Source organism: Falco peregrinus, chromosome 8, assembly GCF_023634155.1.
Source record: "Falco peregrinus isolate bFalPer1 chromosome 8, bFalPer1.pri, whole genome shotgun sequence".
NCBI classification, from domain to species: domain Eukaryota; kingdom Metazoa; phylum Chordata; class Aves; order Falconiformes; family Falconidae; genus Falco; species Falco peregrinus.
The window spans coordinates 27746266-27766051 of record NC_073728.1 but is presented as its reverse complement, the minus strand read 5'-3'; the positions used below and the strand labels follow the sequence as shown (position 1 = coordinate 27766051).

Here is a 19786-nt window from a genome sequence, read left to right as displayed (position 1 = left end):
CTGATCGAGAAAACTGTAATACACAGAAAATAATTTTTAAAAGACTACGTTTCTCAGCAGCAGAGAATGTGTCTCCTAAACCTCCCCATTTAAGTTACAAAGATCAATAAAACTTCCTGTAAGATAGAGATTATGAACTACTTATATTTATTCACAAGATAATTTGTGGTAGAGATACATACTTAAAACAATTAGCAACAGCTAATCTGAAAAACAGAAAAAGCATGTTAAACAAACTTAGTAAAATTAGAAAAAAATTAAAATAAATAGAGGCATGATTAAAATGTACCAGCTACTGAAGCCATCACAAAAATATATTTGCTCCTGAAATGCCACCACAGATATCAAATGGTACCACTTAAGGTCTACAATTTCTTAGAAAAAGTGACTAACATCTGCAAAAATAAATAGTAATTGCAACCGACATAACCCTTCTTGGGTCTTCAAGAGCCTAACATATCAGAAGTATTTTTACAGTGTTTTGTTATCAGAGATGCAAACTCCACATGAAAAAAATCTACACAAAGCTTGGCACAGTAAAAAATGAAAAAACTAATAAGCATACATTCTTGACTTTTTCCCATTAGAGAGATTAAAAATATATTATTCAATTGCATGTCTTTTGATGACACACTTAGTTTTGACACTATATACATGAAAGGCAACAGAGTTTTACAGTGGAGTTCACAAAATGCCTTAACTTACAGCGACTGGGTGGGCTGATGTCCATGACTGACAAGGTAGGATTGTCTATGTCACTTCCCCTCCTCCTCATTCGGTTATCTTCATATTCCGGTGTAAAGACACTGCTTCCACTACTGGTGCTCAGTGAGTGATCAGTGGGACTGAAACTAACTGGTGATCGGAAGCTGTTCCCCTGAGTCCTTCTGGCTCTTGGAAAAGTTTTACGACCTTCAATAATATACAAAGAACACTAATGTTACATTACAAAAAAATACTGCAATGCAAAGTGTGTATGCAAGTGCTTTATGAATTCCACGAAATGTAGTTCAAATCTTCCACAGTGTATGATATGATGTAATGATCATGAAATTTACTGGTTTAACTCTCCACCTAGAACACCACATACATGCACTACAGATGTACATAAGGATTAGACTGAATCAAAAACTCATTTAGAGTGACTGAAATTGGGACCAGATTCTGGAACTGTTCTGAAATGTAATCAACCTGTCAGAAACCTGGAGGGCTGTGAGACGAGAAAGAACAATGCCCTGCCACTACTTTCACCGATCTATTAAGGTGTAAATACCAGATTTCTTACAAATAGGACAGTGAGAGATATGTTTACATTCCAGTGGTGCTCAGGCTGGCATCTTCATCCTGTAAACTAGTAAGAACTAAATGCAGAGAAAGACCTACACATGGAATCAACAGGAACACCACAAAAAATATAAAAAAACCCAAAACAAAACACAAACTGCATAATCCAGTGATGGCTGCAGCATTACAATAATAATAATAATTTTTTAAAAAGGGGCATTGATTCTCAAAAATGTTAATTATAACCAGATGACTAACACAATTCATATTAATATTTAGGCAACATGAACATTTTTAGGTCAGCATAAAACTGAAGAAGTTTCATCCTACAGAACTCATAGAAATAGCTGAAGAAATCTCTGATTCATTAGGTATTACACTGGAGAAGGAATTCCCAGAGGACTGAAGAAAGATTAAAGTATGTTTTTGAACAAGTAGACTCAGGTTTATGTATTAGTCTGACCAATTTAAATTCCAAGAAAGATATGCAAACAAATTATTAAGCAGTTTTATAAACCACTAAGAGGCCAATACAGTAATAAACCAGCCCTTGCTGGTTTGTCACATATAGCTAATCCAATTTCCCCATTTCATTGGGACATTCTCATAAAGTAATTAGCGAAGTGTTGCATAGACCAACTTACTACATAGGGTATGCCAAGACAGATTCAAAGCAGTTATCAGTGATTTCTCAAAGGGGAAGATAATTTAAGTGGACAACTACAGCAGTTTACCCTCAGTCCACTTCCAGACAATATTTTATTTGATGGTGTACATATGATGGAACATAATACACTGAAACATTGCAGAAGGTGTCAAGTTAAGTGTGGCTGTAAGTCCATTTAAAGATAAAAATCAAAATTCACAATGATCCAAGTTGGAGATGAATCAGAAATCAACAAGATGAAATTCAGTAAGGAAGTAAAAAATACATAAAGAACAATCAGATGCAAAAACCACAAAGTGTAAAATAATTGGTTGGCTAAAAGCCATGTAGAAAAGGATATAAGAACTATAAATAGACCCCAGATTGAACAACAGTCAGTATAGTGACTATGAAAAAATGTAAAGTGTCATTATGAAATGTATTAACATGACCGGACATACAAAGTTATGGTTATATCCTATGTTATACATAAAGTGGCCATGAGAAAAGCCTCAGCTAGAGTAGTCTATTGAGTTTTACCCACTACAAGAATGAAGAAGAAACTACAGAAAAAAAACCCATAAGGCTTGCAAAGGTGTCTGAGGCTTTAAGGCTTGAGACAAGAAAACCTTTTATCTCTGGAAGACAGGGCAGGCAGCTCAAGAGGACTATAAGGATCTCACGAGGTTATGCAGGGCAAAGATTAGAGAGGTGAAAGCCCAGCTAAAGCTCAGGCTGGCCACTACTGTAAAAGGTAACAAAAAAAGTTTTTACAAATACACTAGAAACAAAATGAGGGCCAAGGACAATCTCCATCCTTTACTGGATGTGGCAGGGAACAAGGCCACAAAGAATGAGGAAAAGGCTGAGGTACTTAATGCTTTCTTTGCCTCAGCCTTTAACAGTAAGACCAACTTCTCTCTGGGTACTCAGCCCCTGAGCTGGAAGACCGAGATGAGGAGGAGCAGAATGAAGTCCCCACAGACCAGGGGGAAACGGTCAGTGACCTGCTGCTCCACTTAGGCACACACAAGTCTGTGGGGTTGGATGGGGCCACCTGAGGGTACTGAGGGAGCTGGCAGAAGAGCTCGCCAAGCTGCTCTCCGTTATTTATCAACAGTCCTGGCAAAGTGGGGAGGTCCCAGCAGGCTGGAGGTCAGCCAATGTGACACCCATCTACAAGAAGGGCAGGAAGAAGGATCTGGGGAATTACAGTCCTGTCAGCCTGACCTCAATGCTAAGCAACATTACGGACCAGATCAGCCTGAGCACCATCACGCAGCACAGACACAACAATCAGATGATCAGGCCCAGCCAGCATGGGTTTATGAAAGGCACGTCCTGCTTGATGAACCTGATCTCCTTCTATGACAAGATGACCCACCTAGTGGATGAGGGAAAGGCTGTGGATGTTGCCTACCTGGACCTTAGTAAAGCCTGTGACACCATCTCCCACAGCATCTCCTGGAGAAACTGGCTGCTCCTGGCTTGGGCGGGGGTGGTCTGTGCTGGGTTAAAGCTGGCTGGGCGGCCGAGCCCAGGGTGGTGGGGAATGGAGTCACATCCTGCTGGTGGCCGGGCACACGTGGTGCTGCCCAGGGCTCAGTACTGGGGCCAGTTCTGTTTCATATCTTTATTGATGATTTGGACGAGGGGACTGAGTGTACCCTCAGTCAGTTTGGAGATCACACCAAGACTGGTGGGGGGAGTGTTGATCTGCTTGAGGATAGGAAGGCTTTGCAGAAGGATCTGGACAGGCTGGATCAATGGGCTGAGGTCAACTGTATGAGGTTCAGCAAGGAGAAGTGCTGGGTCCCACACCGGGGTCACATCAACCCCGCACAACACTACAGGCTTGGGGAAGAGTGGCTGGAAAGCTGCCTGGTGGAAAAGGACCTGGGGGTGCTGATTTACAGCCGGCTGAACATGAGCCAGCAGTGTGCCCAGGTGGCCAAGAAGGCCAACAGCATCCTGGCTTGTATCCAAAACAGTGTGGCCAGCAGGACCAGGGGAGCAATGGTCCCCCTGTACTGGGCACTGGTGAGGCCCCACCTCAAATCCTGTGTTCAGTTTTGGGTCCATCACTTCATGAGAGATATAGAGGTGCTGGAGTGTGCCCAGAGAAAAGCAACAAAACTGCTGAAGGGTCTAAACAACAGGTCTCATGAGGAGCAGCTGAGGGGAGTGGGGTCATTTGGTCTGGAGGACACTTGGGGGACCTTATTGCTCTCTACAGCTACCTGAAAAGGAGGCTTTATGCAGGTGGGGGTTTGTCTCTTCTCCCAACTAACAAGGGACAGGACAAGAGGAAATGGCCTCAGTTTACACCAGGGGAGGTTTATGTTGGATACTAGGAAAAAATTCTTCACCAAAAGGGTGGTCAAGCATTGGAACAGGCTGCCCAGGGAGGTGGTGGAATTGCCATCCCTGGAGGTATTTAGAAAACGCATAGATGCGGTGTTTAGGGACATGGTTTAGTGATGGACTTGGCAGTCCTGGGTTAATGGCTGGACTTGATGATCTCAAAGGTCTTTTCCAACCTTTGTGTGAGATGTAGCATTACATATGAGCAGTGACCAATTTTTCACTGTGTGAAAATGGAGTAACTAGTTACTAGTTTCGTTTGCAGGAAAATTATTGAAAAGACAGAGAAAGATAAGTTACAAGATAAGCTATCTTCAAAGGAAGTTACATAGAGAAAATTAGTATCTCTTCTCTTAAAGTCAATTTAGAGTTTATGTAAAAGTCAGTGTGACAAAGTTTTGCCTCTTTAATCTTGCCTTAGAGCAAGGAACTGGACCAGAGCTGCCTTGCAGTACTTCAATGTGTTTCTTCTGTGATTTCTGTAAACAGAATTCCATTTATTGCAGTGCTCATTCCATACTGCAAATGAAACCATCTGGTCTTTGGAGAAATTTTTTCTTAACACTTCTCAACTAGTGCATGACACACCCTCAACTCAGACAATCCTTCAGCTGCTCCTTTTTCCTTCCTTTGGAAATTTAACATGTTAAATTTCCAACAGTGTTATTACTGTCCAAATCAGTTTCATGGCCACATCGGCACGTGCTGTCTTGCATTCCGACAATTGATTTCACCAGCTTATTGTTAATTCTCAATTTAAACTACTGCTCTTCAATTATATTTATTCTTTTAATCTGAGAAACTGTTAATAGGAACTCCACTGTACTGGTGTTATTTTTTAAACAAAACAAATGACAAACTAACTGACATACCTACTCTGGATAGAAAAGGGTCACAAAGGTCAAAAGCTTATACTGGATGACTTGTGCATGGCCAGAGATAGAGAATATTTTCATAGCTGGTTATATGAGTCATGAATTCTGTAATCCATAACTTTACCAGAGGAAAGACTGCTCAACAGCTCTATCAAACACTGGAGTTTTAGCAAGTGAATTTGGGGAAAGAAGTTAAGCTCTCGATTTCTTCAATATTTTCATTCATTAAGATTTTACAATCTAAATTTTCTTCTTCACTTTTTAAGGAGAGAGAAACAGATTAATGAAGGAGAACTCTTACAGTACCCACACTTACCATCATTGTAGTCTTGCTGATGATATGAAATATGGTACCTTCGGGGATAAGTCCCACCCTTTCCAAATTTCTCAAATATTGGAATATCATACTCTACTAGAAAATAAAAAGATACATTTCAAAATTTAAGATGTGACAAAAGCATATTAAATTAATTGTTTTGGTATTATAAACTTAAACATTGGGGAGCATATCAGAGGACACGCTTCAAGTTCAAGCGTCAGAGCAAAAACAGTTATAGAACAAAAGCCACAAATCTAACCACCCACAAACCTAAAATGACATTCAGCCAAAAGTTCCAAAGATGAAGAATTCAACAGCTCAAGTGGTTTGTAACAAATGTCAGAGGACTGCAGCATGCCTAATTACTCCAGTTTTAAAAATAGTTTCTAAAGGAAAACTGGCAGAAACTATTACAAAGATTAAAATTTAAAGATGCATAAATATGAAAGAATGGTGAATGAATCAACACAGCTTGAATTACTGAAACACACTAAACAGGTCCTCTTTTTAAAAATATTGAAGGAGAGAAGTATTCATAACGTAAAGGGAAAAGTCCCTCATGCATAAATAATTAGTTAGAAGATAAGGACATAAGATGGGAGTAAATGGTAAACAGTTCCAGAGGAATCTGGGCTACAACTCATACAGTTTAATTATGGATGAGTTCTCTGGACAGAAGAAGGAATAGTAAAGTAACAAAATAATTTTGAGAAATAAAGCCAATAGAAGAATTACAGAAAGCCATTAACAGTCTGCATGACTGGATAATAAAATGGCAGATGAAATTCCATATAGGCTAGTGTAAAGTTTTGTGATGGAGAGTCCCAATAAAGCAGCAGCTGAACTCTCTGTATTGGCCAAGAAGCAAATTAAATGGTATAAATCATTACAATATACTAAATAAAGTTTTAGTCTATTCCATTTCAAAAGATTTAGTAAAACTGGAAAAGATTTAGTAATACAGAGATGATCAAAGATACAAAATTACTTTTCCATAAGGAATGGAGGCCTCTATAGACTAGGAAAGCAACAGCTCAAAGGGAAACTAGTCTATTAAAAAACCCAAAACAACAAACAACAAAAAACCCCCACACAAACCAAAAACTCACAAGAGAGCACACTTCTTTATAAAACACAATAAATTGCACAACTTCTTGTCACAACATACTGTTGATACCGAAAAATTTTATAGAAGTTGAAATAGGGACTGGAAAAATGTGTGGAATTAAAAAAAAAAAAAGAATCCACCAAATCAAAGAAAAGCATCTTGCATTTGCAGAACCCATAAGCTATACATGACTAGCAATATATTCCGAGGAAAGAATAGGGCACACTACTCTACAGAAGCCTGATACTGGTTGTGGCAGGAGGAAAGACTAGGCCAGCTGGATGTTTTTCTTTCTTCTGACTTTATATACTACTCTGGTTTTGTTACACATCAAATGTCATCTGGATAAACCTTCATAAACCAAAGTAATAGAAGCTTTAAAGTATATAACAGACTAAGGTCCACAAAACACCTTGGATTCACTGGAAGCTAATTATTGTACAACAGCAAAATTCTGTAGGGAGCTATGTCCATGAGGGATGTTTCAGAGCACTTTCAAGGTTACCCATTGCACTTTGTATCCTGAACCACACACAGCAACTTGGATTCAAGCCAGAGTATCATATGAAAACAGTAGTACGATTAATTTATAGGCACAGTACACTTCTCCTTCATCCTTTCACCTTGCAGTATTTTCTATTACAGAAGTCATGAGCACTTCAAAGAGATCCTCATTTCACACAGGAGAAAATAAAGGCTCCATGTATTGGTTTTGGCTGGGATAGAGTTAACTTTTTTCACAGTAGTTTGTATGGTGCTTTGTTTTAGATTCCTGACCACAACAGTGTTGATAACATAGGGATATTTCAGTTATTGCTGAACCATGCTTATGCAGCATCAACGCTTTTTTGTTTCCCATATTGCCCTGCCAGTGAGTAGGTTGGGAGTGCACAAGAAGCTGGAAGGGACACAACTGGGACAGCTGATCCCAGCTGACCAAAGGGATATCCCATACCATATGAGGTTGTGCTCAGCAATAAAAGATGGGAGAAAGAAGGAGGAAGGAAGGACAGGATGATCAGAGTTACAGCAGTTGTCTTACCAGCTAACTGTTAGGTGCAATGAAGTCCTGCTTGTCTGGAAACTGCTAAACATCTGCCTCCTAATGGGAAGCAGTGAATTGGTTGCTTATTTTGCTTTGCTTCGTGTGCAGCTTTTTCTTTATCTATTAAACTGTCTTTATCTCAACTCATGAGTTTTCTCACTTTTACCCTTCCGATTCTCTTCCCCAGCCCACTGTGGCAGAGTGAGCAAGCAGCTGTGTAGTGCTCATCTGACAGCTGGGGTTAAACCACTAAAAATATAAACCAAGGTTATGTGCCAGCTTGAGATGGATATTACTGTCCAGTTTAACAAACTATTGCATGCCCCTATCCACTGCATCATTTGTTCTTTTTAGAGAAGCAGGTAAGTTATACTATGCACACAAACAGTGGTGTTACACACGATAACCTAGAAGAAAACATTTGGAAGATATTATATGTCATTGTATCTTTTACTGTGTGCATTTGGATTTGATTTTGTTGCTTTGTTTTCTCCTACTGTATTAAGTTTGTGTAACACAATACCTCTCAACGTGAAACTCTATTCTAAGCACTATTACCTGCAAGAGGAAGAGTTCTGGAAAGCCAATGATTTTTGCCTACCTGAGAATTCCTGATGATTATCTGGATAGCTCTGTGCTCTTGGCATGCGAGTTTTGGGGTAGTTGTCTCTGGAAGTGTAAAAACATACAGCATCTAAAACCTGCTGTTAATCTAGTACTTAAAATATTCAATCTCACTGTCTCACAAATGCTTTGATGAAAAGTTACTGCTCTACAAGTTGCTGCACTGGTTTACAAATGTGGAATCCAATTTTGAAAATCGAATCTAACAGGTATCAATAACAGTCCAAAATCAGTAACGATGGAAAATCTTGCTTCTTGAGCTTAATGTAGTAAGAAAGCAACGGACTCTGTTAATGAGCGATGATATTAGTGAAAACATGAATTATCGCAAGTAAAGCCACAAAGGAGCACTATTAAGTTTAAAACCTTTACAGCTAAACACAAAGGTTTATAGACTGGCAAAATCTCTTATACAGACTACAAAAACTCTTGAGGGAATATAACCGAAGTTATGTAGAACCTTTTAACATCTCAAAATATCTCCTCTTCTCTCTATGAAAGTCATAGGATTAAGAGAGTAATTTTATTGAGTTATAGAATGATGAAGAATTTTTGGTTCTTATACGATCACACTGTTTCTTACCTACAGTTGGTATGTAACTCCCAGCCACCAAAAGGAATGGATGGGATTGCCAGTCAGAGCAACCGATTACAGTATATTTCCATAAACATACCAAAACAATGTCCTCCTTTTTCTGGTAAGGATTTCTCTAATGGGTAACAGAAGCTAAATGAAGACACAAAACCTACATCTTTGTAGGAAATATTTGAATGAAAAAAAAAAAAAAAGAAAAAAGGAAAACTAAGTAGAGGCGACAAACGAAGTAAACAAAAAATCTAAAGAAGTTTTGAAGAAGAAACATGAGTTGAATTAAGATTGCTTTGTTTCCCCTTCGACTCACCCCTACCCAACAAAAAAAATGGCAGTTTAGTAGAATTTCTATCTTACATAGCTAAATTAAACACTGTGTATGTATAACATAGCACATTTCAACTACAAAATACTTTTCACATCTATTGTTTTCTTGCTTATGAAATGAAGACTTGTTATTTAACTCAAAAATCTATGTTAGACCAAATGTATTTGTGTCCTCAAATCACATATTCTCAAATAAAATGATACTATGGAATACTATAGCTCTATTTGCCACAGGCAATGATTTACAAACTTTTACCTTTCTACCAATTAAATAAAATATTTAATTAGCAATATTATTTGTATAGCAGTTCCAAATAAAATAGTAGCCGATCTGTGCAACGTAAGACCCAAGGTTATTTGCCTGACCAACCATAAGCCAAACAGGAGTATGTTCTGTTTGGCTTACCTGGTCGCTGAAAAAATGCAGACAGTGACTTTCTCAAAACACATCAATCTCCTAACAGGTCAATCAAAACAGATCTCCAGACCTACCACAGTACACACTGCCTCTCCTTAACTGACACATTTAAACAAAGAAAAATAAGTGGAAAACCTGCAATGGGAACAAAGGCAGAGGAACGGACAGTAATTGCAAAGAAAAGGAGGGGATTGTCTATTGAAGTCTTTAAATTATTCTACCCTCTTTCTTGAATTAGGTACCCTCTGTCTTAGAAAAGGGACACTTCATATAGCAGTACTTAAGAAGTGTGAATTTCACAGGGTGACTCACTGCCAAGGAATATACTTCACATATACGGAAGACCGGCAAAATGTAGTAAAAAATCTTCGGTACTTTTTGTAGGATCTGAAGTCTAAATTTTTGTGTTTTAAATACAAATTTTAAAAAAAGCATGCTACTTTTTCTGTGCATTAGTAAGCAATTAAGCTTCAATAAGCTTTTATAAATGTTCCATAACATACAGAGGAATTTCTGGAAGAAGTTCAGTAATAGCTGTTTATTATATGTTACAACTGATACATTATGCAATCTAATAAAGATAAATAATGAATGTAAGTAATTTTTACCCATCTAAGGGGCTGTCAAGTGAGGGACAGCTTCCTGAGCCAGAGTTTTCAGGACTGCTTAAGGACAATGGATCCAGCATCTAACAAATAACAAACACAGAAAGACAACAGAAGTTCAAGGGTTGGTTTTTCTTTCGGGTTTTTCTTGTGTTTGATCTTTAAATACTTTAAGGTTTCTGCTTTGAAACACCTAAGAAAAAAACCAAACAAACTAACCAGAAATATTAATTACTAGAGAAAAAGCTGCCATAGTTAAACTTGCATTGCATTCTGTAGTCCTGGAAGGACTATCATTTTTCTTGGCATCTAACTAGAATATAGTTAAGGTATTTCATTCTCTACCATGCTTTGTACATAGCAAGTTGTACTGCTACATTCTTCCTGTATATACCATATTTGCATGAGTAGCTTAACAGAATAATAAAAATAAGGCCTCTAACAGATAAAAAACCAAAGTGATTTTGTTGTCATCACCAAAAAAAAAAAAAAAAAAAAAATCTCAAACATGACCCAGATTGTGATGAATACAAACTACATAATTTTTGTAGTGGCTTAAGTTTGGACAACTAGCAGCCACAGAAAACAGCTGAAATCAAATACTATAAAAAGCTTTTAAACATTTATGACTGACTATCTAGGCCAGTTCTGTTACATAATGAAACCCATCATCAACATTTTCTCTTGTTTCTTGAGCTTTAATCCAGAGAAAAAGAAATGGATTGATAATCAAGAGCATCCTCTTGATTACCAGCTACATCTATTGGCTGATACTGGTTTTGTTTACCTCACACTACCACCCTTTAAGTCCTTATTTAATGACTGCCAAACATCACTTGCTTCTTTTTTGTAGTAAAGCAATCTGAAATGTTTTACAGATATATTTTTCAGAAATTTAAATTTTTAATTACTGAATGTAACAATTTTACCAGCCTGCCTCTCAAAAACAGAGTGGAAAGTTCATCTGTTGTCTTTAAAATTAGCTCCTTCCTAAAATAAAGTTTGCTTTGGTGTATTATACAACATCTACTATTTTCTATGAATTGGACACCAGTCTTCTGCTGTAAATTAAGTAGCTACCTCTCCCATTTTTATAGTGTGTGCTGCAGCCTAAAGGTCCTTAGCACACACTTTACCAAGCACCAATCAAGGACTTATTTAAAAAAATAGTGTCCAGAAAGTGAGTTTGCACTCTGCAAACTCAAGACACTTATATGAACTCAGTATCAGGAAGGACAACATTTACCATAGGTTCAGTAATTATATTATTCTTTTCTCATGCGGAACGGTGGGTCCCGAAAGGCAAAAAAGCCCGTATGCTGCTGTATTAATTACCTCTATAACATACGGCTGTATGTATATATAACCATAACAGTATGGTCCAACTGGCAGACCATGGCCCACTTCTATCCAACCCATCATCTCTTCTGGAAAGTGTGGGGTCTGCTATCAGAATGTGAATAGCTGTGCTCAGGTAGATCAACAAAGGGAGCAGAGCAGAGCAAAGCCTTCCACTTCTAAGTTCCCTTCTTGTCTTTGTGAGGCAGCTGTGATAGATACAGGCAGCATGGTCAACGCTTGCCAAGGTGATGCAGCAACTTAGGGAGGATGGACCAAACAAAGGCTGGAAGTTCCCAACACGCAAATCTGGCCCTTGAGGCTGATGAGACTGAACTAATCTGGCTTCCTATGAAAGCAGAATTCTTGCATTTAAACTCTGCTGACAGCTTACACAGCAACGTGTACATGACAGGTTACATGTTTCTTCACTACTCTGGAGTGTATACTCCCAACACCCTGGGTCTCAGAGATCATCATCTGTCTGTCTGACTGGTCAGTGACCAAAAATTACTTCACCCAGGGTAAAAGTAATCATTTCACTGAATGAATCCAGGCCTGGGCTGGATCTGACCATGTGGCTATGATAATGAATAGCACCTTGGTCTGGAAATTAGGAGATTCAGCCTCTATTCCCAGCTCAGTCATAAAAATTGTGCAACAAATTGCACAATCTCTTTGCCTCTATTTTTATTCTATCATCTGTCTCTCATTTAATCGGCTCATAAAAACCACTGCCTCTTGCCATTTGCGAATACAGTGCCAATGTCAACAAGAACTTGAAGTGATTCGGGCACGCAACATTATTTTTTTTTCCTCCTTAAAATATCTCTTTCTCCATTGTCAATTCTGTAAGCCATTACATTCCTCTATCTTTTCTGGCTGTTTTTAAGGGCAATTTTGATATTCAGAGAGCAGGATTTTTATTCACGCTAAGTGTGCTGATGTCCCACACCAATAACATAGTTGAATAAATAGAACAAAACAGCATACACTTGTGATCCTCACACAAAAATGTGACCATAGTATTCCAGAGCTTATTTATATCAGGCCTACCACCATTCCCTTGCCTCCACACCAACACAGTATCAACTGAGTCCAAGTAATTCTGACAGATCCAAACACTTCTTTAAAATCTCCTTTAATTTCCTGGGAAAGTTGTAAAACTAGTCTTGCTTACATATCCTTCTCATTAAAATAAAGGGGGTTGTGCCTTCTAATGTAGACAACTCTTGCTGTAAGTTATATCTATCACTACCTCACTCAACTATTATGGAAATTAAGAATATTATCCTTCTCCTTGTAGCAACATATTTAAATAATTAAAAGACTTACAGAGAAGAAACAGGTTCTACAAGACTAAACAACCATGATTATTTTAACCTCTCACAGATCATGTTTTCTAGGGTTGTCATCGTTTTTTAGCTGTTCTTTCTAATGATGCCATATCCTTCTTGAACAGCAGTATTTCATAAATCAACATAAGAAAAACTTTAATTTTAATAAATCACACACGTACCTGATCCATACTTTCTGGAATGAATTCACCCTCACTGTTGATACTGGTAAAGGACCCATTTCGGGCCACCTGATGCAGCTCATCTGGAATGTATCCTGGGGGAGGTGAACTCCTGTCACGAGTATTAGAACCTTTTGAAAGAAAAGGGCCAGTAAGGGTCTCTTCACTAACTCAGAATACAGGAGCTTTTTTCAAATGCTTCATAGGCATTGAGCCTGCCTGGACCACTTCTTGTTTTAGAAATTTCCCAAAAGCCTATGCAATACAAGACGTCTGTGTAGCATTTAAGATCTGTAATCCAGTAATTATAAAAAATTTCGGGCAGGGTTGCCTCAATGGCATTAAAAAGAATTTTCATTATATATGAACAGAAATATAATTTGTCTGCACATCTAGCTGAGCAAATTTCTTCTTTTGAAACAAAATAAAAATCTAAACCCTTCCACCCATGTCAACTAATCCTTTACAACTCTTGAGAACTTCAGTTTTTCTTTGTAACCATTATAAGAACACAAATAACATCTGTTTATAAAAAATGCATAATACATCAATTAATAGTCTGAATAATTATTCATTAAACTCTCTAATTTCATATAATTCTGGAAGTTAACATCACACCAACTTTAAAACATGAATAAGCAAAAAAGGTTTTATCAATGCCAAAGTAAGTATCTTAAACAAATGTTCTCACGTTAAGATTAAAAAATGTATGGGAGTCCTAAACTGAGCAAGGAAATGCATTGCCATATACACAGATTTTTCAGTAACCTATTCCTGTATAGGAAAACAAGGGGGAGTAATAACATCAACTTTTTAGGATACCTGTCAGTTAACTCAGGTAATTCTACACAGATTTATTTACTTGTGATTTGTTTGTTCAACTTCCTGTATTAAATATGTTTAAATCACCTTTGACTTAAAATTCAAAATCCATTCCCTCAAGTGCAAACTCTATAGTAAAGTCATTGATGAGTAAGAGAAATCCAAATAGTTTGTGTTGAGATCAAAATCTTAATGAAGAGAGTATTACAACAGAAAAGTTTTTTACAATTAAATCTATTGAAATGTGCAGCTTACCTATTACAGACAGTCGCCTTTTTCTGTCTGTCACACCAAATACTGTATTATCTAAATCTTCCAGTGAGGGCAAGGGCTCCACGTTATTTACACTGGCTGACTGAAAACGCATACATATTACAAACTGCAGTTATTACCTTATACTCCTGACAATGAAAATGCTTTGCAAATTTTATAGGCTTTGCGCAGCACATGCCTTTTTTCAAACAGTCGAAAAGAAGCTTGCTAATTGATATAAAAACTAATGTATTTTAGTAGCTCATTCTTTATATTTTAAAATAATTTCCAGTATGTACTAGTACACAAATCCTATCGATGTTATGGCCATGATACAAAAATAACTCAATATTTAACCTATAGTCCATTGCTACTATTTGCTACAACAAACATTTAACTTGCCACAGAGGAGCATCACCAAGACATGACTTAAAAGAACAGTTTCAAATAACTACAGTTACTTAAATTCTATGCGCTTGTCAAATATGTATCACATCATCATCCTGATGATGGACATTAATGGAACAGTTTTCTACATTAATGGAACAGTTATGGAACAGTTTTCTACCACTGTAAGAAAGGCAAACAAAGACAGGAATGGAATCTAGGAAAAAGTTAAAACTGACTCAATACAAAATGCTAAAAGATGCTTAAAGTGAACTGAAGAAACAAATAGTAATATTTTCAATTGGAAAAATGAATATCTAAGAAAAGATACATATTATACTTCAATATGAAAACTGAGGGGAAAAAAAGACATTTAGCATGTCAGCTCATACCTGTGTATTTCCATGTATTACAAGCAAAATCTTGAGGCTCTTCATATGAACACTACGGTCAAGCAGTTCAACAGCTTTGTCCAGGTCATCCTGTGTGGTTAATGGAATTACAAGCTACAAAAAAAAAAAAGGAAGAGGGGGGGAGAAATAGTTAAAAAAGATGTCTTAAACAGGATATGAGAAAGAAATGAGGAAGTAAAACACAGAGAAACAAACAAAGTAATGCTATCTTTCCTTTCATTCTGTACAACTTGAAAATAAAATTTATTAAACAATGCTCAAGTCAGCACCAAAATACCTGAAGTTCAACCTTAACTTCCTTCAGATGCCATCAATAGGTACAGCATGGTGGAACAAGTCTTCACAACGAAGGAGCAACCATTTTACCTATGTACAACTTATTATCTTACAAGTTTCAGAAAAACATATGCAATCGTCAATTTATTTGCCATCACCTGAATTAAAGCAAGTCTATAACAGAAATAAAAAGAAGCCCTACTTTATACAGCATAAAGCACATTTTTGTATCTTACCATATGTTTGAAGTTGCATCACTAAATTTTTCCATTAGAAACAGAATTTGTTAAGGAAGTATATCAGGACTGATGTTATCCACATGGAACAACTGTAGTCCTCACTAGAATCTTAACTGGATCTAATTAATTAGAATTAACTTGGCATACATGTATTTTTGGAACAGAAAATGTTAATGCCATTAAAGTACACTTGAGATCAGAGTTCTGTAATGATTAAAATTGGGCTTATGTTTCAGGGTTGTAAATTACAACTTCTACTTACAACAAAGGAACCACACAATATAGGTTTTTTTTAAAATCTACTCTACTTGTAAACAGATTCAGGCAGTGATGCTCAAATACAACATCAATTGAAATACAGTACTTTTATACAAAAAGAAATGGGAATGAGGGAGGATGGTCTTGATAACAAATGAGCATACTCTTCTTTTTAAGTTGCAGTTTCAATGCTAATGACACAGGTTATTACCATCACATTTCTGAAAGGTGGTTTGCCAACTAGTGCAGAAGTTGACAAGCAGAAAACTTGTTCAGTGCCTAAAAATCACAGGAAGGAGCTGGGGCTAAAGCATCATGAACAGCTATTTCTTCTGACCTTCCTAATCTCTAAAAGCCTTCTGTTGGAATTATTCATTTTGAGGATCAGTTTCACAGAAGTGCCTGGCAAGGTAGCCAGTAACCAACAAACAGCAATTACAGACATTTTCTTCTGCAAAGATGCAGATTAGATACAGCAATTATGTTGTGCATAACAAAGCACACGAATAACCCTCTATGCATTTTGCTGACCTAAGGCAAAAATCAGAAGTAACTGCCAAGAATGCATCCTGCATCTGCAAATATACTTCCTATTAATAATTCCATCTCTACTTCTAAAGGAAAGCTGGAAGTAATATTGATCAAGCATAAGTGGCTTGACAGCACTAGCACTGTTCCCAAGAAAACCTTGTGAATGAGCCACTTTAAGATAAGCAACAGTTAAGCCTAGCTCTCCCATCCAAACATTACTAAATGCAGCATTCTAGCTATTACTTAACAAGACTAATCCTTAAAGAAAAAAAAAAACTGTACAAGAAAGGATAAATGTTATTTCAAATTTAAACACAACAAAGCTCAGAGTCAAAGTCAAAAAGACTTTGGCAAAGTCACGCAACAGGACTGTGGCAGAGCGGAATCATTCCCAATCAAGTCTGAGACATAATTCATTAAGATGTGACTCTTCTCGTAAAACATTTAATGGATCTCCTGCCTATCCTGATTTAGACAAGCCACATATAGTTGAGAACACACACAGTAGAAACTTGGGGTTTTGTCACAGGAGTAAGTTTTGTCATAGGGAGTGGTTCTCACTGCTTATAGGAGTAAATTTCAGCCTTAAAATAATCAATGATCAAGTTACCAATAATTTAGAAAATACGGAATATTACCTCATTATTGCTGTAATGTAAATCCATAGTCTGTCCAAAAGCAACTTTAGCTTTGGCTGCAAGATCTTCAAGTTTAACAGGCCTTGGTAATTGCAGGATCCTGAAACACAATTTAAGTTAAAGAATTTTTGTCCATTAGTGATGAAAATCTGGCAAGTCATTACTTAGGAACTGTCTTAGAACTAAATTTATTACTAAAAAGACCATAAGAGGCTATGATTTATTCACTGTCCTCCGTATTTTTAGTCATTAAAAAAGAAAAGCAGTGAAAAGGTTTTAATGGATAATCACGTGTAAAATTAGATTTCATTATGACTATTTTACTTGCTTGCTTATATTCATGCTTTGCATGCCTCTATTTCAGAGGCAAATTCTTAGAAACTTCTAAAATCTTCTACTTATAAAACTAAGACAATCAAGTACCATAGGCTGCCAAGCATAAGCATCAGAAAGGAATTACTCCTGCAGTCCACATTTTTGAAAATGCAAAAGTCTATCTGAGGAAGGTAACTAAATGTCACCATCTTTACCATAATGAATTACATGCTCAAAACGCTGGGTGCATCATTAACTGTGCTTCAAATGTGCTCCTGCAAGAATGGTGCAGTTGTAGTACAACAACTCCGATTTCCTTTTAACCCAGTGTCTCGTAAAACCAAATAGCCCCAAATGCCTGTAACTAACCTTCCACTATAGAAAACTGTTGTATTATTTGAGACACACCACCATTAACAAGAGTTTTCAGAATTGACGAAGATAGTAATGTATATTCAATTCACATTCAAAAAAGAAACAGCATGCAAATTTTGTGAAGCAGAAAAATTAGCAAAGGGTAACTGTCCCTTCTGTCAGTGCTTCAGATCATACACAGGTTAGGGAACAATATTTCTCACTGAAATGAGGCTAGAAGCTGGGCCACTTAAATTAAAAAATATTCTGAAAAAAAAATCTTAATGAAAACCCCAACACCAATTCCCACTGCAGTTAATTTGTTTAGCAAGCATGGAACTCCGCCCATCACACTGCACACTCCTCGGTACAGTGCCACATTCACTACTGAAACAAACTCTGGAATCACTTCTCTTTTCCACTTCCCTTTTTCAAAACTAGTGAGAAAGCCATTGTGTAACTTATTTTTCTTGCATAGTTTCATTCTCTTATCTTTAGATCTACATGGTCAGGCAACAAAAGTATAATAACTCATGCTGAGCAATGAACCCTGGCTGCCCAGTACCCCAGGGCAAGCAGGCTCAGGTTACTTGGGACAGTCCAAAACTGAGCTAGGCCCATCAGCATAAAAGCTTGGGAAAGGTATTTTTCCCACACACTTACTTTATGCTTGTATTCATATTGAATTGATTAACTTAGTCCATTGTGGTCTTAATCTGCAAAAATGCACTGTCCACGAAGACTGGCAGTGAGTAAACATTTCTATTTCAAATTCATGCCTCTGCTTATTTCACAAGAAATTGCTAGGTAGAAGAGTCTTCAATTTTCAAAGCTTCTGAAAAGACTTATTTCCTCCAAATTACTTACAGCACTCAACCATTACTGATGCGCTGTTACATGCGATGTTCATAAAAGTGATAGAAAGAAGCTGAAGAATGTTAATACATGGAACTTACTGCTATTTTACTTACCCCTAGGTTTTTTACTACCCTACCTGTTTTACTAAACAGAGGGCACATACTGTAATCAGCATGAATACACACTGATCTGTTGCACATCACACTAAGGACTGCCCAGAAGTAGCATAAGTTTCATTCTGAAACAATCTTTATGTAAGGGTTATTAATAATTCTATAATAATTTCTCTGGAAGTACAATGAAGGTTTATGCTTTCAGAAAGAGACATACAGACAAAATTAGTTGTCCACAAACCAGTTCTACATGGAATTGTAGATCAACTTCTGTAAAAGCTTTTGAGCAGCCATCAGAGCAGAGATATGCACGGATAGATGTTTGTATATTTTAAGCACATTCATCATTCACCTCTCATATACAAAAGGAAAATAAATTTTAACTGATTATTCAAGATTAGCAATGAAAATGGTCTAACTGTAAAGTCTAATAAATTTTCCCAATACAGTTGTTCTCAGACTGGTTCCTCCAAAGTACAATCCAATACTGAGCTTTAAGATCTAGGCTTCTTCCTCTGGCTGTTACAGAACAATATATTAACATGCATTTATTATGTACATGATGCAGCAAAGAAAATTTTTTGCTCACATTTGAGATCTATACTAATTATCTAAGTAATTGTTCTAGGCTACAAATCTATCTGAAGGGTAAACAAATGAAAGATATTACACAGGACATAGCTACGGTAAGATACTTCTGCATTTATGCATACTTAAGAGTCCACATTTTTAACAGATTAATTCTCCTTAAACTGTGTTCATATCAAAATCAAATTTGAACTCAAGCCAAATATACTCAGATATCTGAAACACTTCGAACAGTTTATTTGAAATTTCATGGTAGAAGCCTATCAAAATTCTACAAATAATTAAAAGACAAGATTGTTTCCTATGTTCCCACCTTACCTTTTTTCACCTCGATGTTCAAATTTGACTCTAACATCATTCTATAAGAAAAGAGATAAAGGAACCACTATTAGTTGGTTACTACTCCCTTTAATGAAGGCCATGAAACCCTGTTCAATAATCCTACACCAGAAGTAAAATCCCTGAGCAGTCCATTAATTTTCTCTTCTTTCTCATACACCAAGCATTTTAACAAGCTACTTCCACTGAGGTATCTGATAGATGCTTAAAAGCACATAAAACCCACAAAAAATTATTCTCAAGTACAATGAATGCTTTTGTAAGTAAACACTTTATTTTCTAACAATATATTTAATATTGTAAGAGATTCATGATTTCAAATTCAGCATGGAACTGATT

The 19786-nt window shown here is 36.8% G+C and overlaps 1 protein-coding gene across 5 annotated transcripts in view; it reads right to left on the bottom strand.

The window, feature by feature from the left end:
- The window catches only part of MAP3K2 (mitogen-activated protein kinase kinase kinase 2), a 62593-nt gene that overhangs the window by 13245 nt on the left and 29562 nt on the right, over positions 1-19786 (bottom strand). For 4 of the 5 annotated variants that reach the window (XM_055811406.1, XM_055811405.1, XM_055811407.1 and 1 more), the window contains exons 4-12: positions 19427-19467; positions 16881-16980; positions 14918-15031; positions 14142-14241; positions 13065-13195; positions 10211-10290; positions 8243-8310; positions 5486-5581; positions 706-912 (exon numbers count right to left, since the gene is read on the bottom strand). In XM_055811406.1, the coding sequence (XP_055667381.1) occupies positions 706-912; positions 5486-5581; positions 8243-8310; positions 10211-10290; positions 13065-13195; positions 14142-14241; positions 14918-15031; positions 16881-16980; positions 19427-19467 (937 nt within the window). The remainder of the gene's footprint in view (positions 1-705; positions 913-5485; positions 5582-8242; positions 8311-10210; positions 10291-13064; positions 13196-14141; positions 14242-14917; positions 15032-16880; positions 16981-19426; positions 19468-19786) is intronic. The other variant, XM_055811408.1, reaches the window with a different exon arrangement.